At 48.1% G+C, this 26,926-nt stretch overlaps 1 protein-coding gene across 3 annotated transcripts in view; it reads left to right on the top strand.

Annotated features, from left to right (window-relative positions):
- Window positions 1–26,926, top strand: part of ttll9 (tubulin tyrosine ligase-like family, member 9) — a 118,060-nt gene that overhangs the window by 73,465 nt on the left and 17,669 nt on the right. For 2 of the 3 annotated variants that reach the window (XM_078556318.1, XM_078556319.1), the window contains exons 10-11: window positions 127–185; window positions 16,037–16,233. In XM_078556318.1, coding sequence (XP_078412444.1) covers window positions 127–185; window positions 16,037–16,233 — 256 coding nt within the window. The remainder of the gene's footprint in view (window positions 1–126; window positions 186–16,036; window positions 16,234–26,926) is intronic. The other variant, XM_078556320.1, reaches the window with a different exon arrangement.

Raw genomic sequence — 26,926 nt, 5'->3', positions numbered from 1 at the left:
CCAGAATTGAATTCGACACATGGAGATAACTGTAAAGGTACTTGTAGCTGCAGTAGTTGATGTACATGAAGCCATTATTATTTGTAGTGTGGCTCTGTTTTCTTCCGTAACTTGTGCCTTATACAGTCATTCATCTGACAAATGTTGCAGTGCAGAAAACCGCCCCTGACTACGATCCGGAAAAGGTAAGAAGCATTAATCAATGCCACGGGATGTGCAATCATTGGCAGGGAAGAAGGGCACTATTGGGAGTACACTGATGGGCAGAGCATTGGTGGGTGCGGCATTGATGGGAGGGAAAGTGCATGGGGGCATGGTGGGAGGGACATTGCCAGTGTTTCTCCTGGCTGGCTGTTTGGGTGTATATAAACATTACAGTAAATGACAATCCATACCTCACTGACAGGCTGTGATTCACTTTGTTACACATTGATACACTGTGATATAGTGCAATTCACTGTGATTTACTATGATGCAATCCAATTCACTGCTTGTCACAGGGATGCACTGTGAGACACTGTAATAAACTGCAACACACTAACAAACTGCAACATTGTGACAGTGTAACAAACTGCAACATACTAACAAACTCAATACACTGAGACACTAACAAATTGCAACATACTGAGACACTGTAACAAACTGCAACACATTGAGACACTGTAACTGAGACACTGTAACAACCTGAAACACAGAGACACAGTAACAAACTGCAACACACTGAGACACAGTAACAAACTGCAACAGAGTTTGAGACACTGTAACAAACTGCAACACACTGAGACACTAACAAACTGAGACACTAACAAATTTCAACACACTGAGACATTGTAACAAACTGCAACACTGAGAGACACTAACAAACTGCAACATACTGAGAGACACTGTAACAAACTGCAACATACTGAGACACTGTAACAAACTGCAACACTGTGACACAATGTAACAAACTGCAACACAGTCTGAGACACTGGGCGGAATCATCTGTGCCCACTGGTGTTGGGTGTCCTTGGCGACGTGAGCGGACAATATGGCGATCAAGCCAAAAACCAGTTTCACGATGTCATGAAACCAGTTTGCGATTGTCAGCTTAGCCCGTCGTTGACCATCGGACATCGGGAACCACTGAGGAGGAGATGGAGGAGCTGGAGGTCTCCAATGAGGACGATGTCAATGGTGATGAGGGTGAGGGGTTCCTCAAAGGCAACAATGACAGCGATGAGGCCCTCGCACTTGCCAGACAAGTCAGGTGCACTCAAGAGGCCCTCATAGCTGCTAGGTTTGTGGAGGATGATGATGACATGCAGTGAGGAGACACCATAGATCCTCACATTGAATCTCTGAACATTTGACTCCAGTCTGGCTTATAGCAGCGCACATAACTCTGTGATAATGCTACTGTCATGGAGACACAGTGGAGGCCCTAATAGTCGCTCAATAGCAGGAGGATGATGACAACATGCTGTGAGGACACTCCATAGATCTGCACATAGCCTCTGAGAATGCCTGACTCCTGTCTGGTCGAGGGTAGCTCGCTTGCACTCTGTGATCAGGGTCATATCATACAGATGCAGCCATGAGACTTTAGAAGCATCTGTTCCTTTGTCCGCCTTCAGCACCTGACCCCTTCAGGAGCACAGCGTCACTGGGCTAAAGAGGTGGGGGGGCCAGCCTCACCTTAAAGGTACTGAGAGCACACAGAGAGAATGACGGAACTCTATGACACCTGCCCACTACATTCTGGCAGCAATGACCAGCACCATCAAGGTGCAGGCATCAGTAATGTTTCCAGGGATTGTGAGGCTGGACCATCACTGTGGTCTGAAGGCTGCACAGGGCAGAGGCCCTGGACTGAGACACCTGCCTTTTATCTTGTGCAGAAAGGTTTCGTATCTGAGTGACATGAACACTGCCCATCAGAACATGGAGCCATAGGCAGGGAGACATTCTCGAGAGTTTATTTACAACAGTGAACATTATGTATAAGTGATTAAAACCCATGCCCATGCTGTGGAACTGCATCTTCTTAACCTCCCTAACCCTGTCACTACGTCTTGGTGCTTTCCGGGCATCCACATCGGAGGTGGAGGCGGCCTGCTGACTGTGATGCCCTGTCTGTGATGACCATGGCGGGCGTCCTCTAGGGGGCTGAGACCTGGAGGGCCCGGCCTGCTTTCGGGGTCCTGCTGTGTGTCAGTGGCACCCTCCTCGGCCTGTGGAGCTGGAGCTGCCGAGGTCACAGGAAGAGGGGATTCGGACGGGCCGGACACTCCCTGGAGTCACCTCCAGGGTGGATGGCCCTGGAGTGTGCACCTGCTGATCCTCCTCCCCATGGGTGCCCGATGGCCCCTGGCTGACTCCTTGAGCAGAAGGGGTAGCTGGAATGAGATCGGGCTGCCCTGCACACCTTTCGCGTTGACGTTGTTGGAGGCCAACTATGGCATCAGCGATGGAGTTGAGCCCATGCAGCAGTGCAGGAGCGACATCCTGGACCAAGGTCTCCATGGCGGCTGTCATCCTGCCAGTGTTGACCTCAGTGCATTGCAATGCTGGCGCTATCACCTCAGCCTGAAGACAAATGGACTCCTCCATCGTGCCTTGCAACCTGAGGAGTGCAGTGGACATCCCTTCCTGATGTTCCCAAGCTTTCCTTTGCAGCTGCAGCAACTGTGACATGACCAAGTCCAGAGGTTCGTCATCTGATTTGGATTCAGCAGATTTCTGGCCTCCAGCAGTCCTCCGAGTGCCGGGGACCTGGGAAGTCCCTGCCTCCACCTGCTGTGGATCAGACAGTGCGATGTGTTCACCAGATTGTGATCTCGAGGCTACTGTAAAGCTAGGTCCCACTGAGGTGTGTCTCTGTGCTGGTGGAGGGTGTGGGTGAGCGCTGTGACTGATCTTCAGGGAGGGTTTCAGCGGATTCTTCTCCTGAACTTCCCTCGGGGCTTGACTGGAGGCCCTGGGTCATGGATTCTCTTGGCAGTTTCCCAGATGTGCCTGTGAAAGCAAGGGGAGATAATTAGTGCATGACAGTGGCCTGTGAAACAGGACACATCACTCACAGCATGGTTGTTTGATGGATTTTGCACTGTTGGATCCTCATATGGTAGAGCAGCAGCGACCTCACCGTCAACACAGGACCAGTCCAGATCCTCACCAACCAGCTGGATGGCTCTGTTTTCAAAGTCCGTGAGGACCTTGATTTCAGGCATTCCTCCACCAGCCTGCGACCTCTCCCTCTTGTGTGCCAGTCTGTCTTGCATGAATAGAGATAGAGAGAGTGTGAGCAAGATGCCTGTCAGGCCAGATGATAAATATGCCTGGCCTGTGTTGGTGGTGAGTTGTCCCATGTTTGGGATGAGGGCAATGAATGTGTGTGTGAGAGAGTGAATGGTGATGTCTCTTGAACTGGCAGCGAGTGAGGGCCCTGTGGGTGTGTGATAGGTTTGTGTGTGCATTGAGAATGATGAGAAGGGTGACTTACCCTGGCGGAATGGGGGAGATCATTCATCCTTTTGTGGCATTGGGGGCTGTGCTCTTTTGCAGGGCACTAGCACTGACCACCACTGCTACCACCTCCCAAGTCGGATTGGTGATGTTGCTGCTCATTCTGCAGCCAGACCGGGGCTAGAGGACATCACAACGGGCCTCCACTATGTCCAAAAGGCGCTTGAGTGACATGTCATTGAACATGGAGGCTGTAGTCTTTTTGCTTTTTGGGGCCATGTCTTCCATGCAGCAGTCCTGGGCTGGAAGCACTGACAGGTGTGCACACGGCTGCACTTTAAATATGGCGCCTGGCATGATGAAGTGGCGAGGTGATGGCATGGCAGGTGAATAAAAGCCAGCCCATCATGGAAATGGTGTGTTTCCTGGGAATGCTTAATTAATGTGGCGTGCTTGGGACGATATGGCGTGAGAAGCTGCCATTGCGGCCGGCGGCTAAAGCGACACTATCTGCAAGTCTGGGACGATTTTGCCCACTGTCACAGACAGCAACACACAGACATTAACCAACTGCAACACACTGAGACACTGTAACAAACTGCAACACACTGAGACACTGTAACAAACTGCAGCATGCTGAGACACTAACAAACTGCAGCACGCTGAGACACTGTAACAAACTGTAGCACGCTGAGACACTGTAACAAACTGCAGCACGCTGAGACACTGTAACAAACTGCAGCACGCTGAGACACTGTAACAAACTGCAGCACGCTGAGACACTGTAACAAACTGCAGCACGCTGAGACACTGTAACAAACTGCAGCACGCTGAGACACTGTAACAAACTGCAGCACGCTGAGACACTGTAACAAACTGCAGCACGCTGAGACACTGTAACAAACTGCAGCACGCTGAGACACTGTAACAAACTGCAGCACGCTGAGACACTGTAACAAACTGCAGCACGCTGAGACACTGTAACAAACTGCAGCACGCTGAGACACTGTAACAAACTGCAGCACGCTGAGACACTGTAACAAACTGCAGCACGCTGAGACACTGTAACAAACTGCAGCACGCTGAGACACTAACAAACTGCAGCACGCTGAGACACTAACAAACTTCAGCACGCTGAGACACTGTAACAAACTGCAGCACGCTGAGACACTGTAACAAACTGCAGCACGCTGAGACACTGTAACAAACTGCAGCACGCTGAGACACTGTAACAAACTGCAGCACGCTGAGACACTGTAACAAACTGCAGCACGCTGAGACACTGTAACAAACTGCAGCACGCTGAGGCACTGTAACAAACTGCAGCACGCTGAGACACTAACAAACTGCAGCACGCTGAGGCACTGTAACAAACTGCAGCACGCTGAGACACTAACAAACTGCAGCACGCTGAGACACTAACAAACTGCAGCACGCTGAGACACTAACAAACTGCAGCACGCTGAGACACTAACAAACTGCAGCACGCTGAGACACTAACAAACTGCAGCACGCTGAGACACTAACAAACTGCAGCACGCTGAGACTAACAAACTGCAGCACGCTGAGACACTGTAACAAACTGCAACACGCTGAGACACTAACAAACTGCAGCACGCTGAGACACTGTAACAAACTGCAGCACGCTGAGACACTGTAACAAACTGCAGCACGCTGAGACACTGTAACAAACTGCAGCACGCTGAGACACTGTAACAAACTGCAGCACGCTGAGACACTGTAACAAACTGCAGCACGCTGAGACACTGTAACAAACTGCAGCACGCTGAGACACTGTAACAAACTGCAGCACGCTGAGACACTAACAAACTGCAGCACGCTGAGACTAACAAACTGCAGCACGCTGAGACACTAACAAACTGCAACACGCTGAGACACTAACAAACTGCAGCACGCTGAGACACTAACAAACTGCAGCACGCTGAGACACTGTAACAAACTGCAGCACGCTGAGACATTGTAACAAACTGCAGCACGCTGAGACACTGTAACAAACTGCAGCACGCTGAGACACTGTAACAAACTGCAGCACGCTGAGACACTGTAACAAACTGCAGCACGCTGAGACACTGTAACAAACTGCAACACGCTGAGACACTAACAAACTGCAGCACGCTGAGACACTGTAACAAACTGCAGCACGCTGAGACACTGTAATAAACTGCAGCACGCTGAGACACTGTAACAAACTGCAGCACGCTGAGACACTGTAACAAACTGCAGCACGCTGAGACACTGTAACAAACTGCAACACGCTGAGACACTAACAAACTGCAACACATTGTGAGACACTGTAACAAACTGCAACACATTGTGAGACACTGTAACAAACTGCAACACATTGTGAGACACTAACAAACTGCAGCACACTGGCACTGTGATATCCTGCAACAGATTGATGCAGACTATGACCTATGGCGTGGTGATACACTGCGAAACATTGAGACAGTAATATGATGTGACACTGTGATATACTGTGACACATTGAGATGCTGTGATATGTTAAGTTCCAATAGTTGCTTGATAACCAAGGCAGAGACACAGTAACAAACTGCAACACACTGAGACACGAACTGCAACACACTGAGACACTGTAACAAACTGCAACACATTGTGAGACACTAACAGACTGCAGCACACAGTGGCACTGTGATATCCTGCAACAGATTGACGCACTGTGATCTATGGCATGGTGATACACTGTGACACATTGAGACTGTAATATGATGTGACACTGTGATATACTGTGACACATTGAGATGCTGTGATATGTTAAGTTCCAATAGATGCTTGATAACCAAGACAGAGACCAAGCCTTGACTTCTCTAAAAAGAGTTTTATCCTGATGCATGAAACTCCAAAGATAACTTGTCTCACCTGTTTCCCCTTTACTCTTTTGAGCAACTTATTAAACTAAATTAAAGAAAATAAGGGACAAAGTAAGAAGCAGCACCTTAAATGGATAGTGTAAAAAGAAATACTAATCTTAAAGGAAACTTACAAACATCAAATTAAAATGTGATTAAAAGGGTCAATGAAACACCCCAGTCCCTGTGGTGCCCACCAGGCACGGAAGGCCTCGATGGTGCCAGCAGACAAAACGTGCCCCCTCTCCAGGGACACCTGGCCGCTGTTTACCCTTTATATACACAACCAGTGAAGCATTTAGCTTGTTAACTTACAATTAGCCACTTAAACACTCCTTGGAAGTTAGCTGTTTCCTTCCCTAACAAATTTCCCTCTACTTAAAATGGAAGTAACCCTTAAGCATTCAGATCAAAAAAGTTGGATGATCTTCTCTGTAACGCAAATATCAAAATATTTGGTTTGTACAATGAAGCCTCCTTATTCCCCTTTCTTAGAAAAAATACTTGTATAGAAATGTCTACAAAAAAAAATTTCTTTTGGTCTTCTCAAAGGAAATGACATCCCCCTTTGAGGATCTCCAGTAACTTTTTGGAGCTCGCTCCTCTTTGTGAAGCAGTCAGACAATTGGTAGCTGTTATTATCCCATTTGATCTTGGCAATCTCCTTATTCTCCAGCATATTTTTTAAGCTTGCAATGTCAAATCACAATCCTTTCTCATTAACGCACGTCGTAGAGTGAACATTTTCCCAAAGTGACTTACTGTCTATATAACATTCGACAGGAACCATTCCCGAATAACCTTGTCCATTCAAAACGTCTGCTAGCATCTTTGATATGAAGAATACCATATCCACTGCCTCAACGAGAGCGAGTCTCCGCTGCCAATTTTAACAACTTTTTGTATCTTTTTAGATTCCCATGTACCTTTTTGCACCCCCAAAGAGAAATATTGTAAATCCTCCCGCACTTGAAAACCCACCACGTAGATTTGCATAAGATGCATCACTAAACACAATCAGTTTCATTTTTCTAACATGACCCAAAGAAGGGAATTTCAAAACACAATGCTCCATTTTTCATTTTGTCAATACTGTAGCTACAAGAGCATGTCAGAGGCTAGGAATCATGTGGCGAGTAACCCAAAGCCTGTCCACCATCTGCAAAGCTCAAGTCAGGAGTGTGATGGAATACTCTCCACTTGCCTGGATGAGTGCAGTTCCCACAACACTCAAGAATCTTGACACCAGCCAGGACAAAACATCCTGCTTAATGGGCACCCCATCCACAAACTCACTCCCTCCACCACTGACAAACAGTGGCAGCAGTGTGTACCATCTACAAGATGCACTGCAGAAATTCACCAAGACTCCTTAGACAGCACCTTCCAAACCCACGACCGCTACTATCTCGAAGGACAAGGGCAGCAGATGCATGGGAACACCACCACCTGGAAGTTCCCCTCCAAGCCACTCGCCATCCTAATTTGGTAATATATCACCGTTCTTTTGCTCCCGCTGGAAGGCCCTCCCTAACAGCACTGGTTGGACCACATGGACTACAAGGAGGCAGCTCACCACCACCTTCTCAAGAGCAATTAGGGATGAACAATAAATGCTGCCCTAGCCAGCGACTCCCGCATCCCAACAAAAAATCAGTAAAGAGAAATTGAGACATTGTGATGTATGGAGACATATTGAGATACTGCGACACATTGTGACACGGTAATACATTGTGACACATTGAGACACTGTGATACCCTGCGATACATTGAGACATGGTGATATACTGCAATACATTGAGACAGTGAGATACACCGTGTGACACATTGAGACAGTGTGATTCACTGCAACATATTGAGACAGTGTGATACACTGCGACACATTGAGACACTGTGATACACTGTCAAACATTGCAACACTGTGATACACTGTGACGTATTGCAATGCTGTGATACACTGTGACGCAGTGATATACTGTTACATTGATATACTGCAACACGTTGAGACACTGTGATACACTGCGACACATTGAGACTCTGGTACATGGTGACACATTGTGACTCCGATATGCTGTGACACATTGATACAGTGTTACACATTAAGACACTGATGCACTGCGATACATTATGACACTTTGATACAGTGCGACACGTTGAGACAGTGTGAAACACTGACAAATTGAGATGCTGCGATACACTGCGACACTGATACTACATCACATTTAGACACTGTGATAGCATCTCAATGTATCGCAGAGTGTGGTACACTGTAACACATTGAGGTGCTGATGCAGTGCGACACATTAAGACAGTGTGATACACTGCAACACGTTAAGACACTGTGATACACTGTCACACATTGCAACGCTGTGATACACTGTGACATATTGCAGTGCTGTGATGCACTGTGACGCAGTGATATGCTGTGACATTGATATACTGCAACACATTGAGATGCTGTGAAACTCTGCAACACATTGAGACAGCATGATACACTGTGACACATTGAGACCCTGGTACATGGTGACACATTGTGACTCTGTGATACACTGCGACACATTGAAACACAGTGATACCGTGTTACACATTAAGACACTGATGCACTGCGATGCATTAAGACACTTTGATACAGTGCGACACATTGAGACAGTGTGAAACACTGACAAATTGAGATGCTGCGATACACTGCGACACTGTGATATGCTGCGACACTGCTACTACATCACGTTTAGACATTGTGATAGCATCTCAATGTATTGCAGGGTGTGGTACACTGTGACACATTGAGGCACTGATACACTGTGACACACTGAGGCACTGATACAGTGAGATATGTTGTGACAGTGTGATACACTCTGACAAAGTGAAACACTGTGATATACTGCAATACATTGAGACTCTGTGACACACTGCGATGCATTGGGACAGTAATATACTGTGACACTGTGATACGCTGTGACATATGGAGAGACTGCAATACATTGTGACTCCCTGATACACTGCGACACTTTGAGACACTGTGGTACGCTGCATAACATTGAGACCCTGATATACTGTGACACATTGAGACGCTGTGATACACTGCGATACATTGAGACGCTGTGATACACTGTGACACATTGAGATGCTGTGATTCACTGCGACACATTGAGATGCTGTGATACACCACGACACATTGAGACGCTGTGATACACCGCGACACATTGAGACGCTGTGATACACTGCGACACATTGAGACGCTGTGATATACTGCGACACATTGAGACGCTGTGATATACTGCGACACATTGAGACGCTGTGATACACTGCGACACATTGAGACACTGATACACTGCGACACGTTGAGATGCTGTGATACACTGCGACACTTTGAGACGCTGTGATACACTGCGACACATTGAGACACTGTGGTACACTGCGGCACGTTGAGACACTGTGGTACACTGCGACACATTGAGACACTGTGATTCACTGTGACACATTGAGATGCTGTGATTCACTGCAACACATTGAGATGCTGTGATACACTGTGACACATTAAGACCCTGATACACTGCGACACTGAGACCCTGATACACTGCGACACATTGAGACACTGTGATATACTGCGACACATTGAGACGCTGTGATACACTGCGATACATTGAAACGCTGTGAGACACTGCAGCTCATTGAGACACTGTGATACACTGTGACACATTGAGACGTTGTGATACACTGGAACACATTGAGACGCTGTGATACACTGCGATACATTGAGACGCTGTGATACACTGCGACACATTGAGACGCTGTGATACACCGCGACACATTGAGACGCTGTGATACACTGCGACACATTGAGACGCTGTGATACACCGCGACACATTGAGACGCTGTGAAACACTGCGACACATTGAGATGCTGTGATTCACTGCGACACATTGAGATGCTGTGATTCACTGTGACACATTGAGATGCTGTGATACACTGTGACACATTAAGACCCTGATACACTGCGACACATTGAGACACTGATACACTGTGACACTGAGACCCTGATACACTGCGACACATTGAGACACTGATATACTGCGACACATTGAGATGCTGTGATACACTGCGACACATTGAGATGCTGTGATACACTGCGCCACATTGAGACGCTGTGATACACTGCGACACATTGAGACCCTGATACACTGTGACACATTGAGACACTGTGGTACGCTGCAACACATTGAGACGCTGTGATACACTGCGACACATTGAGATGCTGTGATTCACTGCGACACATTGAGATGCTGTGATTCACTGTGACACATTGAGATGCTGTGATACACTGTGACACATTAAGACCCTGATACACTGCAACACATTGAGACACTGATACACTGTGACACTGAGACCCTGATACACTGCGACACATTGAGACACTGATATACTGCGACACATTGAGATGCTGTGATACACTGCGACACATTGAGATGCTGCGATGCACTGCGATACATTGAGACGCTGTGAGACACTGCGACACATTGAGACGCTGAGAGACACTGCGACACATTGAGACGCTGTGATGCACTGCGATACATTGAGACGCTATGAGACACTGCAGCTCATTGAGATGCTGTGATACACTGCGACACATTGAGACACTGTGATACACTGCGACACATTGAGACACTGTGATACACTGCGACACATTGAGACGCTGTGAGACGCTGCGACACATTGAGACGCTGTGAGACGCTGCAGCTCATTGAGACGCTGTGATACACTGTGACACATTGAGACGCTGTGATATTCTGTGACACAGAGACCCTGATACACTACGACACATTGAGATGCTGTGATACACTGCGACACATTGAGACCCTGATACACCGACACGTTGAGACGCTATGATACATTGCGACACATTGAGATGCTGTGAGACAAATTTGGATACTAAGACACTGTGACATAGTGAGATGCTCTGATGCACTGTGGTACATTGAGGCACTGCAACACATTGAGACACTGTTGCATTACAATGCATTGAGACGCTGTGATACCCTGCGACACATGGGAATTCTTGGACATTCCTTGCAATCTCAGTGACCACATGTGCAGGATGTGCCACTGGCTTGACCTGCTTGAGCAATGGGTTTTGGAGCTTGAGCGTCAGCTGGAGACACAGCGGTGCATCCGCGAGGCTGAGGATTACGTGGATTGCATGTTTTTAGATGTGGTCACTCTGCAGCTTAAGGAAGTGCAGTCAGAGAGGGAATGGGTGACCATCAGTCAGAAGAAGAGAGGCAGGCAGGTAGTTAGGAAAGCCCCAGAGTGCATCTCACTCAAGAACAATTTTTCTGTATTGGAAAACGGTGAGGGTGAAGGTTGCTCTGGAGAGAGTAGCCAGAGCCAAGTTCACGGCACTGTGGGTGGCTCAGCTGCACAAGAGGGGAGGGATAAGAGTGCAAGAGCAATATCGGTAGGAGACTCAATAGTGTCGGGTGCAGATGGCACTTCTGCAGCCACAGACGTGACTCCAGGATGGTGGGTTGCCTCCCTGGTGCCAGGGTCAAGGATGTCACAGAACAGTTGCAGGGCATTCTGAAGGGGGAGGTGAACAGTCAGAGGTCGTGGTTCACATTGGCACCAACGGCATAATTAGAAAGAGGGATGAGGTCCTGCAACAAGAATTCAGGGAACTAAGTAGCAGATTAAAGAGCAGTACCTCAAAGGTTTAATCCCTGGATTATTCCCTGTGCCACGTGCTAGTGAGGAAAGGGATAGAAGGATAGGGAGGATGAATACGTTGCTGAAGAGATGGTGCAGGAGGGAGGGCTGTAGTTTCCTGGATCACTGGGTCTGTTTCTGGTGAAGGCGGGGCCTGTACATGTCGGATGGGTTGCACCTGAACCGGAACAGGACCAACATCCTTGCGGGGAGGTTTGCTAGTGCTGTTGGAGGGGTTTAAAGTAATTTGGCAGGGAGATGGGATACAGAGGTATAGTAGTGGGTGATGCACAGCCAAATATAGAAGATAAACTAAGTCAGTCTGGAAGGCAGAGAAAATATCGACCTGTTAAGGCACCAGGGAATAATGCAAGGCTGGATTCTTATAAGTAAGGCAGATGAACTCAGGGCGTTAATTATCACATGGGAATATGATATTGTTGCTATCACAGAGACATGGTTGAGGGAAGGGCAGGACTGGCAGCTCAATATTCCAGGGTATAGAATCTTCAGGTGGGGGGGGGGGGGGTGTAAAAGAGGAGGTGGCATTGCACTTTTGATCAAGGAGTTAATTACTACAAAAAAGAGAGCAATCACTTTCTAGGGAGTGTACTATAGGTGTTCAAATAGTCAGGGGGAGATAGAGGGGCAGATAAGTAGGCAAATCTCTGAGATGTGTAAAAATAATAGGGTATGATAGAGGGGAATGTCAACTTCTCCAATATTAACTGGGATAGCCTTAGTGTGAAAGGCTTAGAGGGGGCAAAATTCTTAAAGTGCATCTAGGAGAGCTTTTTTGAGCCAGATGTAGATAGTCCTACAAGAGAAGGGGCGTTACTGGATCTAATCTTAGAAAATGAAGTTAGGCAAGTGGTAGAAGTGTCAGTGGGGGAGCATTTTGGGGATGGTGACCATAAGATTTAAGGTAGTTACTGAAAAAGACAAAAATGGACCAGAAATAAAGGCCCTGAATTCGGGGAAGGCTGATTTCAATATGATAAGACAGGATCTGGCCAAAGTGGACTGGGAGCTACTTGTAGGAAGGTCTACATCAGACCAGTGGGAGTCATTCAAAAAGGAAATAGTGAGAGTTCAGGGCCATCATGTTCCTGTAAATGTGAAGGGAGGACCAACAAGTCCAGGGAATCCTGGATGTTAAGGGATATAGAGGATTGGATAAGGAAAGAAAAGGAGGCTTATGGCAGATACAGAGGGCTGGAAACAGCGGAAGCCCTACAGGAGTATAGAAAGTGTAGGGGGTACTTAAAAAATTAATTAGGAGAGCAAAGAGGGGGCATGAAAAAACACTGGCGGGAAAGATGAAGGAAAATCCCAAGGCAATTTATAAATATATTAAGGGCAAGAGGATAACCAGGGAAAGAGTAGGGCCCATTGGGGACCAAAGTGGCAATCTGTGCGTTGAGCTGGAGGACGTAGGTAAGGTTTTAAATGATTATTTTTCATCTGTGTTCACTGTGGAGAAGGATGATGTAGGTGTAGAAATCGGGGAGGGAGACTGTGATATACTTGAACAAATTAGCATTGAAAGGGAGAGGTATTAGCAGTTTAAGTGGGCTTAAAAGTGGATAAATCCCCAGGCCCAGATGAGATATATCCAAGGCTGCTGTATGAGGCAAGGGAGGAGATTGCAGGGGCTCTGACACTAATTTTCAAATCCTCTCTGGCTATAGGAGAGGTGCCAAAGGACTGGAGGACAGCAAATATGGTACCATTATTCAAGAAGGGTAGTCGGGATAAACCAGGTAATTACAGGCCAGTGAGTCAATCTTCAGTGGTAGCAAACTATTGGAAAAAATTCTGAGGGACAGGATTAATCTCCACTTAGAGAGGCAGGGATTAATCAGGCATAGTCAGCAAGGCTTTGTTAGGGGGAGATCATGTATCACAAATTTGATTGAATTTTTGAGGAGGTGACTAATTGTGTAGATGAGGATAGTGCAATTGATGTACTAAACATGGACTTCAGTAAGGCTTTTGACAAGGTCCCGCATGGGAGAATGGTCAAGAAGGTAAGAGCCCATGGGATCCAGGGCAATTTGGCAAATTGGATCCAAAATTGGCATAGTGGCAGGAGGCAGAGGGTGATAGTCGAAGGTTGTTTTTGTGACTGGAAGCTTGTGACGAGTGGTGTACTGCAGGGTTCGGTGCTGGGACCCTTGCTGTTTGTAGTGTATTAATGATTTAGACATGAATATAGGAGGTATGATCAGTAAGTTCACAGGTGACATGAAAATTGGTGGTGTTGTAAATACTAAGGAGGAAAGCCTTAGATTACAGGATGATGTAGGTGGACTGGTAAGATGGACAGAGCAGTGGCAAATGGAATTTAATCCTGAGAAGTGTGAGGTGATGCACTTTTGGAGGACTAACACGGCAAGGGAATACAGAATGAATGATAGGACCCTAGGAAGTACAAAGGATCAGAGGGACCTTGGTGTACTTGTCCATAGATCTCTGAAGGCAGCAGCAAAGGTAGATAAGGTGGTTAAGAAGGCATATGGGATACTTGCCTTTATTAGCCGAGGCAGGGAGATTATGTTGGAGCTGTATAAAATGCTAGTTAGACCACAGCTGGAGCACTGTGTGCAGTTCTGGTCGCCACACTATAGGAAGAATGTGATTGCACTGGAGAGGGTGCAGAGAAGATTCACCAGGATGTTGACTGGGCTGGAGTGTTTCAGCTATGAAGAGAGACTGGATAGGATAGGGCTGTTTTCCTTAGAGCAGGGGCGACCTGATTGAGTGTACAAAATTATCAGGGGCATAGATAGGGTGGATAGGAAGAAATTTTTCCCCTTAGCGGAGGGATCAATAACCAGGGGCATCGATTTAAGATAGTGGGCAGGAGGTTTAGAGGGGATTTGGGGAAAGTTTTTTTTAACCAAAGTGTGGTTGGAGTCTGGAACACACTGCCTGAGGGGGTGGTAGAGGCAGGAACCCTCATAACATTTAAGAAGTATTTAGGTGAGCACTTGAAACGTCATAGCATGCAGGGCTATGGGTCAAGTGCTGGAAAATGGATTAGAATAGATAGGTGCTTGATGGCCGGCATGGACACAACAGCCTAAAGGGCCTGTTTCTGTGCTGTATAACTCTATGACTATGACATTGAGACGTTGCGATATACAGAGACACATTGGGCAAATTTTAAAATCCCCTGTTGGTGGGTTTGTATGTTGACATGACTGTGAAATTTTTCGGATGACCTTCCACTGGGCTCCTGCCCGCTCCAACCTCTTCGCAATTTTACACTTGGACGGGTGATTCCTAGACTGGTTGGCCCACCCTTGCCTCAACTGAGGCCACTATGTAGCCAATTATTGACCACTAAAGGGCTGTTTCCCATCCAGTCTCAATTTTCAGACTGGTGGGAGGACTTAAGGGGCAAGGGGGAAACCCGAAAATTAACCCCCCTCAGGCCTGGTTGGGGAAATGGGGCGGGGGGAATTCCTCCATCAGCAGCCTCCTTTTAATATCAGGTGCTCCCCTAAAAGGCTTGACCCCTTCGAGCCTCTAACACCCCCACTCCCCTCTGTCCAATCCCTAGACCTCACCTCCCCTTCCTACCCTGTGAGCTCAAAACTTAACCTTATTCTGGACTCCTGGGAGGTGGGCTGTGGGGACTAACTGCTTGCAGTCCCAGACCTATCCACCGCATCTTCAGGCGTTGCAAGGTCTAGAGGGTTGCCAGCCAATCGGATTGGTCAGCAGCTCTCTGTGGTGGTACTTCCTCCTGACTGAGGGTCTGAAATCCCTCTTCCAGCTCATTGGAGCATTAATTGGCTGCCAGGCAGCCAGTATGGGCGGGGATTTGTTTGCTGCCAACTCCTCGGTTGGCAGGAAGAGAAACACTGCCATCCAAAATATCCTGACTATTTAGACTGTGTAACCTACTGCAACTCACTGTGAGACGCTGTGATGTATTACAAGAAACTGCAATATACTGTGACACACAGCAATACTCTACTCTCCTCTAGGGCTGCAAGTGGTTGATGCAACAACTGCGACAGTACCTGACAGCAAAACATGGCACTGAGGCAGTGGAAATGCTCTTCAAAGACATGGACAATATCTTCATCAAAAGTTTGCAGAGTGTCCAAACAGTGATCATTAATGACAAGCACTGCTTTGAACTGTATGGATACGACATTCTGATCGACAAGAACCTGAAACCGTGAGGACACGGAGTGTTGAACTGAAACAGATTGTGTGTGTGCGTGTGTGAGATTACCTATATATGTTGTATGTATGCGTGTACCTGTAGATGTTGTATGTCGACTATTAGATTATGATCTGTTAGCGGGGAGATGGTGGTGTAGTGATAATGCCACTGGACGAGTAATCCTGAGGCCCAGACTAATGCTGTAGGGACACGGGTTCAAATCCCATTACCGCAGCTGGTGAAATTTAAATTCAATTAATTAACTCTGGAATATAAAAATAAAAAAGGAAAAGTGGCCCAACCATAGCTAATGAAATAAATTAATTAGAGTATTAGATCCAAAAAGGAGTCATATAAAGTTGCTAGAAAAAGTAGCAAGCCTGAGGTTTTGGGAGCAGTTTAGAATTCAGCAAAGGAGGACCAAGAGATTGATTAAGAGGGGAAAATAGAGTATGAGAGTAAACTTGCAAGGAACATAAAAGCAGACTGTAAAAGTTTCGACAAGTATGTAAGAAGAAAAAGATTAGTGAAGACAAATGTGGGTCCCTTACAGTCTGAAACAGGAGAATTTATAATAGAAAATAAGGAAATGGCAGAGCAATTAAACTACTTTAGTTCTATCTGCACAGAGGAAGACAAATAACTTCACGGAAATGCTAAGGAACCAAGGGTCTGGTGAGAAGGAGGAATTGAAGGAAATTAGTACGACTAAAAAAAAATAGTGCTGGAGAAATTAATGGGACTGAAAGCCAAAAAATCCCCAGGGTCCGATAATCTACATCTCATGGTACTAAAAGATGTGGCCATGGAAATGGTTGTGATCTTCCAAAATTCTGTAGATTCTGGAACAGTCACAGCAGATAAGAGGGTGTAAAATATAACCCCACTATTTAAAAAAGGAGGGAGGGCAAAAACAGGTAATTACAGACCTGTTAGCCCAACACTGGAAGTAGGGACAATGCCAGAGTCTATTATAAAGGATGCGATAACAGGACACTTAAAACGTATCAATGTGATTAGAAAAAGTCAACATGGATTTATGAAAGGTGAATCGTGTTTGAGGATGTAACTAGCAGAATAGATAAGGGAGAACTAGTGGATGTGGTGTATTTGAATTTTCAGAAAGCCTTTGCTAAAGTCCCACATAAGAGGTTAGTGTGCAAAATTAAAGCAGTTGGGATTGGGGGTAATATATTGGCATGGATTGAGAATTGTTTAGCAGACAGGAGACAGAGAGTAGGAATAAATGGGTCTTTTTCAGAGTGGCAGGTGGTGACTAGCGGGGTACCGCAGGGATCAGTGCTTGGGCCCCAGCTATTCACAAGATATATCAATGATTTGGATGAGGGAACCCAATGCTATATTTCCAAGTTTGCTGACGACACGAAACTTGGTGGGCATGTGAGTGGTGAGGAGGATGTTAAGAGGCTTCAAGGCGATTTAGACAGATTGAGTGAGTGGGCAAATACATGGCAGATGCAGTATAATGTGGATAAGTGTGAAATTATCCACTTTGGTAGGAAAAACAGAGTGGCAGAGTATTATTTAAATGGTGATAGATTGGGAAGTGCTGATGTACAAAGGGACCTGGGTGTCCTTGTACACCAATCACTGAAAGCAAGCAAGCAGGTGCAGCAAGCAATTAAGAGTGCAAAGGGTATGTTGTCCTTCATTGTGAGAGGACTTGAGCACAGGAGCAAGGTTAAAAACAAAAAGCTAAAAGCTACTGCGGATGCTGGAAATCCAAAACAAAATAAAAAAAATAAAAACAGAATTACCTGGAAAAACTCAGCAAGTCTGGCAGCATCGGCGGAGAAGAAATCAGTCAACGTTTCGAGCCCTCATGGCCCTTCGGCAGAACTGCAGCATAGTTTCAACAAGGGAGAGATATAAATTGGTTTAAGGTGGGTGGGGTGGGGGGGGAAGAGACACATTGAGGGTGTGGTGTGAGCAGATAATCAAAAGATGTCAGAGACAAAAGGGTCAAAGAGGTGTTGAAGGTGGTGGTCTTTGTCTGAGAAAAGTGCTAATTAAGAATGGAAAACAGGACATTTAAAGTACAGCTCTAGCGGGGGTGGGGTGGAAAGACTAAAGGTTTTAGTTTTAGATTTAAAAATAATGGAAATAGGTGGGGAAAGAAGAATCTATATAAATTATTGAAAAAAAACGGGTGGGGGGAGAAAAGAAACGGGGTGGGGATGGGGGGAGGGGGAGTTTAAGATCTAAAGTTGTTGAATTCAATATTCAGCCCAGAGGGCTGTAAAGTGCCTAGTCGGAAGATGAGGTGCTGTTCCTCCAGTTTGCGTTGGGCTTCACTGGAACAATGCAGCAAGCCAAGGACAGACATGTTGGCAAGAGAACAGGGTGGAGTGTTAAAATGGCAAGCAACAGGGAGGTTTGGGTCTTTCTTGCGGACAGACCGCAGATGTTCTGCAAAACGGTCGCCCAGTTTGCGTTTGGTCTCTCCAATGTAGAGGAGACCGCATTGGGAGCAACGAATGCAGTAGACTAAGTTAGGGGAAATGCAAGTGAAATGCTGCTTCACTTGAAAGGAGTGTTTGGGCCCTTGGACGGTGAGGATAGAGGAAGTGAAGGGGCAGGTGTTGCATCTTCTGCGTGGGCATGGGGAGGTGCCATAAGTGGGGGTTGAGGAGTAGGGGGTGATGGAGGAGTGGACCAGGGTGTCCCGGAGGGAACGATCCCTACGGAATGCCGTCAAGGGGGGGTGAAGGGAAGATGTGTTTGGTGGTGGCATCATGCTGGAGTTGGCGGAAATGGCGGAGGATGATCCTTTGAATGCGGAGGCTGGTGGGGTGATAAGTGAGGACAAGGGGGACCCTATCATGTTTCTGGGAAGGAGGAGAAGGCGTGAGGGAGGATGCGCGGGATATGGGCCGGACACGGTTGAGGGCCCTGTCAACGACCGTGGATGGAAAACCTCGGTTAAGGAAGAAGGAGGACATGTCAGAGGAGCTGTTTTTGAAGGTAGTGTCATCAGAACAGATGCGACGGAGGCGAAGGAACTGAGAGAATGGGATGGAGTCTTTACAGGAAGCGGGGTGTGAGGAGCTGTAGTCGAGGTAGCTGTGGGAGTCGGTAGGCTTGTAATGGATATTGGTGGACAGTCTATCATCAGAAATTGAGACAGAGAGGTCAAGGAAGGGAAGAGAAGTGTCAGAGATGGACCATGTGAAGATGATGGAGGGGTGGAGATTGGAAGCAAAATTAATAAATTTTTCCAGGTCCCGACGAGAGCATGAAGCAGCACCGAAGTAATCATCGATGTACCGGAGAAAGAGTTGTGGGAGGGGGCCGGAGTAGGACTGGAACAAGGAATGTTCCACATACCCCATAAAGAGACAGGCATAGCTGGGGCCCATGCGGGTACCCATAGCCACACCTTTTATTTGGAGGAAGTGAGAGGAGTTAAAGGAGAAATTGTTCAGTGTGAGAACAAGTTCAGCCAGACGGAGGAGAGTAGTGGTGGATGGGGATTGTTGGGGCCTCTGTTCAAGGAAGAAGCTAAGGGCCCTCAGACCATCCTGGTGGGGGATGGAGGTGTAGAGGGATTGGACATCCATGGTGAAGAGGAAGCGGTTGGGGCCAGGGAACTGGAAATTGTTGATTGTCTTACTGCAGCTGTACAGGGCCTTGGTGAGACCACACCTGGAGTATTGTGAGCAATTTTGATCTCCTTACCTTAGAAAGGATATATTTGCCTTGAGGGAGTGCATCAAAGGTTCACCAGACTGATTCTTGGGATGGCAGGATTGTTGTATGAGGAGAGATTGGGTCGACTAGGCCTGTATTCACTGGAGTTTAGTAGAATGATAGGGGATCTCATTGAAACTTATAAAATTTTGACAAGGCTGGACAGACTGGATGCAGGGATGGTGTTTCCTCTGGCTGGGGGGTCTAGAACAAAGGGTCACAGTCTCAGGATACAGGGTAGGCCATTTAGGACTGAGATGAGGAGAAACTACTTCTGTGGAATTCTCTACCACAAATGCTGGCCTTCCCAGCGGTATCCACATCCCATGAAAAGAATGAAGAAATAAGAGTAATAAATTGGCAGTCAAATGTGGCTCAGTTGATACCACTCCTGCCTGAGTTACAGGGTTTTAAGTTCAAATCCCACTCCATAGGTGGAATTTTTCTAGATTTGCACTAAGTACCATAGCAGGTGGGCAAAAAAACGTTTCACTCACTGGCCGCAATGGTGGGTTTTCATGCCGTATCATCTCAAATCCATCTCATTATTTATTCACTCCAGGAAACACTCCATTTCTATGGTGGGTGGGCTCTCATTCGCATGCCTGCCATCACCCCGCCGCCGCATCATGCCAGGCGCCATATTTAAAGTTCAGCCCCAAACACACATCTCAGTGCTTCCAGACTGCCAGTGCTGCACGGAAGATATGGCCCCGAAACTGAAGAAGACTGCAGCCCCCAGGTTCAGCGACGCATCCCTCAAGCACCTTTCAGATGCCGTGGAGGCCCACCAGGATATCCTCTACTGCCGCTCTGACTGCAGGATGGGCAGCAACATCACTAACCCAGCCTGGGAGGCAGTGGCAGTGCCAACGCCCTTCAGAAGAGGACAGCCACCCAGTGCTGCAAGAGGATGAATGATCTTCTCCGTTTTGCCAGAGTAAGTCACTCTTCTCATCGCTCTCAACTCACAAACCCATCACACATCCACAGGGCCCTCGCTCACTGTCAGTTCAAGGGACATCGTCATTCACACTCTCACACTCATTGTCATTGTCCTCATCCCATCCATGGGACCACTCACCACCCACACAGGCCAGGAACACTTGTCATCTGGCCTAGCAGGCATCCTGCTTACACTCTCTCCATCTCTATCCATGCAGGACAAGCTGGCACACAACAAGAGAGAGCGGTCGCAGACCAGTGGCGGAATACTCGAAATCATGGTCCTCACGGACTTTGAAAACAGAACCATCCAGCTGGCCGGCGATGACTGGGACCGGTCCTGTGCTGACGGTGAGGTCGGCGATGCTCTACCAAGTAAGGATCCAGCAGTGCAACATCCATCAGACAATCGTGCTGTGAGTGATGTGTCCTCTTTCACAGGCCACTGCTATGCACTAATTATCTCTCCTTGCTTTCACAGGCACATCTGGGAAACAGCCGACAGAGTTCATGGCCCAGGGCCTCCAATCAAGCCCCGAAGAAACCTCTGAAAAGGAATTTGAAGGCACCCTCCCTGAAGTCCCATCACAGCGCTCACCCACACCCTCCACCAGCACAGAGACACACACCTCAGTGGGACTGAACTTTAGTGTATCCCAGGATCACAATCTGGTGAGCACATTGCACTTTCTGATCCACAGCAGGTGGAGGCAGGGACCTTCCAGGCCCCCGGCACTCGGAGGACTGCTGGAGGCCAGAAATTTGCTGAGTCCGAGTCAGATGACAAGCCTCTGGACTCGGTCATGTCACAGTTGCTGGAGCTGCAAAGACAAGCTCGGGAACATCAGGAAGGGATGTCTGCTGCACTCCTCAGATTGCAAGGCACGATGGAGGAGTCTGTCCGTCTTCAGGCTGAGGTGATAGCGCCGGCATTGCAACACACCGAGGTCAACACTGATAGGATGGCGGCTGCCATGGAGACCTTGGTCCTGGACGTCGTTCCTGCACTGCTGCGCGGACTCAACTCCATCGCTGACGCCAAAGTTGGCCTCCAACAGTGTCAATGCGAGATGGGTGCCCGGTACCGCTCCTCCTCATGGAGTCAGCCAGGGACCCCCGGAACCCATAGGGAGGAGGATCAGCAGGTGCACATTCTGGGGCCATCCACCCAGGTGACTCTGGGAGTGACTGGCCCATCTGAATCCCCTCTGCCTGTTAGCTCAGCAGCTCCAGCTCCACAGGCCGAGGTGGGTATCACTGCCACACAGCAGGACCCCGAAAGCAGGCCAGGGTCCTCAAAGCCTTGGCCCTCCAGAGGACGCCTGCTAAAGTCACCACAGACAAGGCGTCGCAGCCAGCAGGCTGCCTCTACCTCCGCTGTGGATGTCCGGGGAGCACCAAGACGCAGCAGCAGGGTTAGGAAAATTGAGGAGAATTAGCCGCAGTCTGGGCATGGGTGTTAATCACTAGTACAGACTGTTCACTATTGTCAATAAACTTCCAAGAATTTCTCCATGGAGGATCAGATGCTTCTGAAGTTTCCATGATATGACCCTGATCACAGAGCGCCAGCGATCTGTCCTTGGCCAGACAGGAGTCAGACATTCTCAGAGGCCGTGTGAAGATTTATGGAGTGTCCTCACTGCATCTCGTCGTCATCCACCTGCTATTGAGTGACTATTAGGGCCTCCACTGCATCTCCATGACAGGAGCATTCTGACAGAGGGTATTTGCGCTGCCATAAGCCAGACTGGAGTCAAACGTTCACAACTGCGATGTGAGGAAGTATGGGGTCACCTCACTGCATATTGTCATCATCCTCCACAAATCTGGCAGCTATGAGGGCCTCCCAAGCACGCCTGCCTCATCTGGCCAGTGCGAGAGCCTCGTCCCTGTCATCATCGCCTCCGAGGACGACCTCACCCTCATCCCCACTGGCGTCCTCCTCATCGGAAGAGACGTGCAACTCCTCTACCTCTTCCTCAGGCAGCTCCTCTCCCCGTTGCAGCGCCAGGTTGTGAAGGGCACAGCAGATGATGACGATGCGTCATACCCTCTGCGGACTGTATTGCAGGGCTCCACCAGACCGGTCCAGGCACCAGAACCTCATCTTGAGCATCCCGATGGTCTGCTCCACCAAGTTGTGAGTTGCTGCATGAGCCTCATTACAGCGTCGCTCTGCTGCAGTCTGAGGCCGCCACACGGGTGTCATCAGCCACGGCCTCTGCGGGGAGCCCTTGTCCCCGAGGAGCCAACCCTGCAGCCTCTGTGGACCCTGCAAGACTCCAGGGATTTGTATGAGGATGTAGGCATTGTGCACACTCCCTGGAAACCGTGTGCACACCTGCAGGATGTGTTTCTGGTGGCCGAACACTAGCTGCACGTTCAGCGAATGGAAGCCCTTGTGGTTGATGTAGTCCACCGAGTGTAGCGACAGAGACCTGAGCGCCATTTGAGTGCAGTCAATCGCACCCTGCACCTGTAGGAAACCGGAGATCTGGGCGAATCCAATGGTCCTTGCATCCTGGCTGTCCTGGTCCAGGGCGAAATGCACAAAGTTGTGTGCCCTCGCGAAGATGGCATCTGTGACCTCATGAATGTATTTGTGGGTGGCGGATTGTGAAATCCCACAGAGGTCACCTGTGGAGCTCTGAAAGGAGCCACTGGTATAGAAATTGAGCACCACGGTCACTTTCACAGCCGCTGGCAGTGGATGCCCTCCATGTCCCCTTGGCGCCAAATCCTGCAGTAACTGGCAGATATGACCGACCAGTTCCCTGGACATGCGCAGTCTTTGGCGACACTAGTTGTCAGTCATCTGCAGGAATGAAAGGTGGCGTATAGACCTTGGGTGTCGCCGGCCTGCAATGGTGGCTCTTGGTCGGTGTGTGTGGGAGCCGCAGCCGCCCCTTCTTCCTGAGGTTGCTGCTCCTGCCTCTGCTCAGCCAGGAGCCTCAGGTGCTCTCTCCTCCTTTGCCTTCGTGCTCTGTAAGCCATGAGGCATACAGCTAATTCACCAGGCTCCATGATCCTGATGTACTCCTCCTGCAGGGTGAAAGAGGGAGACACATGGTTAGCATGGGTGTACTAAGAACCAGTCCTGGTTAAGTGTGACAGCCCCTTAACGCTTCCCGGGGAGTGCTGGCCACCACTTGGATGGCCAGAGATTAGTGCGCTGCCTGGCTGCCCGAAATCCCACCACCTCCGCGCAACTCCACCTGACCGATTGGCAGCAGCTTTGCCCACTGGACCGCATGCTGCTCTCAGCTCAGGCACAGGCATTCTCCTAACCTGCGCTGCAAGGCTGCACTGTTAGCTTAAACCATGGGGGAGACTGGTCCAAACGGGGATGCAGACTTTGCAGCGGGCTGTGAGCTCCTCCAGCAGTGACTGCTCCATGGCCAACTTTAGCAAGGAGATTGTACAACGTGTGCAGTTGTCCAGCTGTTTCTGCCGTCCAGTAAAACGCTCATGACTTTGCAGTCTGTGCTGGGGGATGGTAAGGTGGGTGGTGTGAAAAGCTCTGGAGCACTTGGTGGAATTTGATGCCTCTGCGCTGCTTGAGTTAAGCTCAAGACCCGACCCCAATCATATCAATGTGGCTGTGCTTGAACTGTCTCAGTTTCAGAGGAATGGTCACTTTATACAGGTTTCCCTAATGCGTGGCCGCTTCCCTCGCCCACCCTACCCCCCACCCCCCCACCTCCACCCATGCCGAATGCTTGTGCGTTATATTCAACAGCTGGTCTACCCCTAACCCTGACACCCCAATGCCCCTCAAGCTTGACGTCCAACAAGTGGCCCTGGTGATCACTGCACAACATTATTGTGTACTCACCTTCGAGTTCCCCTCAAAGTGCAGGCCGCCAAGTGCATGCCTTTTATGTACTGTTTTGAAACACGTTGGTATGCTTTCCCACCGATGCAGATGGACGATCCAGCGGGGAGGGGTGGCGGACAATTCCGGCAGGCTGGCCTGATAATGATATGCTGATGTATCACAATGAGGTTCCCGACGTCCGATGGCGGGAAACATGGCCCGCCATCGGTGGGCTGAGTGGACAATCGCGAACTGGTTTCACGCTGTTGTGAAACCGATCGCGCCATATTGTCCACTCATGCCATCGATCACACCTGACACCAGTGGGCACGGAAAATTCCGCCCCATGTCTTGGGCATAAAAATCAAGGTTGACAATCACATGCACTACGTGTACTCTGAGAGGTGCTTTTTCAGATGATGGGATATCTCTTGAACTATGCAGTTCTCCCCATGTTAAACGACTCTACGTGTGCTGCACACTGCGGCAAGCATCCTTGCTTCAAGGGAATATCAAAAACAAAAAGAAGAAACAAGGCTCTGTGCCAGTTTAACATAATTTCTCTGCTTTTAAGACGCAAAAACTAAACAGGTATATCAACCGTGGCTAACAAAGGAAGTTAAAGATTGCATTAGATCAAAGGGAGTGGCCGAGGTCAGACTAATCGGCCTGTAATTTCCCGTCTTTTGCCTCACTCCCTTCTTAAACATGGGGGTTACATTAGCGATTTTCCAGTCCTCTGGGACCCTCCCTGACTCCAGTGATTCCTGAAAGATCACCACTAACGCCTCCACTTTCTCTTCAGCTATCTCCTTCAGAACTCTGGGGTGTAATCCATCTGGACCAGGTGATTTATCCACCTTCAGACCTTTCAGTTTTCCTAGCACCTTCTCCTTGGTAATGGCCACCATACTCACCTCTGCCCCCCCAACTCTCTTGAACTTTGGGGATGTTACTCTTGTCTTCCACCGTGAAGACTGACGCAAAGTATCTATTCAGTTGCTCCGCCATTTCTTTGTTCCCCAGTACTACTTCTCCAGCGTCATTTTCCAGCGGCCCAATGTCCACTTTTGCCTCTCTCTTACCCTTTATATATCTAAAAAAACTCTTGCAATCTTCTTTTATATTACTGGCTAGTTTACCCTCATATTTAATCTTCTCCCTCCTTATTTCTTTTTTAGCTGTCCTCTGTTGGTCTTTGTAAGCTTCCCAATCCCCTGGTTTCCCACTGCTCCTCGCCGCATTGTATGCTTTCTCTTTTGCTTTTATGCTGTCTCTGACTTCCCTTGTCAGCCATGGTTGCCTCGTCCTCCCTTTAGTATGCTTCTTCTTCCTAGGGATGAATTTTTGCTGTGTCTCCCAAATTACTCCCTGAAACTCCTGCCATTGCTGTTCCACTGTCTTTCCTGCTAGGCTCATCTCCCAGTCAATTCTGGCCAGCTCCTCCCTCATGCCTCTGTAGTTGTCTTTATTCAACTGTAATACCGTTACATCTGATTCCAGCTTTTTCCTCTCAAATTGCAGGGTGAATTCTATCATATTATGGTCACTTCCTCCTAAGGGTTCCTTCACCTTAAGCTCCCTTATCAAATCTGCCTCATTACACATCAGTAAATCTAGAATTGCCTGTTCCCTAATGGGCTCCAACACAAGCTGCTCCAAAAAGCCATTTCGTAAACATTCTACAAATTCCTTTTCTTGGGATCCACTACCAACCTGATTTTCCCAGTCTACCTGCATATTGAAATCCCCCATGATCACTGTAACCTTGCCTTTCTTACATGCCTTTTCCATCTCCTGGTGTATCTTGTGCCCCACATCCTGACTACTGTTTGGAGGCCTGTACATAACTCCCATTATGGTTTTTTTTACCTTTGCGGTTCCTCAACTCTACCCACACAGATTCTACATCATCTGACCCTACATCATTTCTTGCTATCGATTTAATTTAATTTCTTAATAACAAAGCAACCCCACCCCCTCTGCCAACCTGCCTATCTTTTCAATAGGATGTATATCCTTGGATATTTAGCTCCCAGTCCTGAATAAATAAATAAATAAATGGGTCATTCCCAGGATGGCAGGCTGTTAGTAGTGGGATGCCGGAAGGATCAGTGCTGGGCCCATAGATGTTCATTTATATAAATGATTTGGATGTGGGGACCAAATGTAATATTTCCAAATTTGCAGATGACATATAACTAGTTGGGAATATGAGTTGTGAGGAGG

The sequence above is a fragment of the Cetorhinus maximus genome, chromosome 13 (assembly GCF_964194155.1).
Source record: "Cetorhinus maximus chromosome 13, sCetMax3.hap1.1, whole genome shotgun sequence".
NCBI lineage: Eukaryota > Metazoa > Chordata > Chondrichthyes > Lamniformes > Cetorhinidae > Cetorhinus > Cetorhinus maximus.
This window is presented reverse-complemented; position numbering and strand designations above follow the sequence as displayed.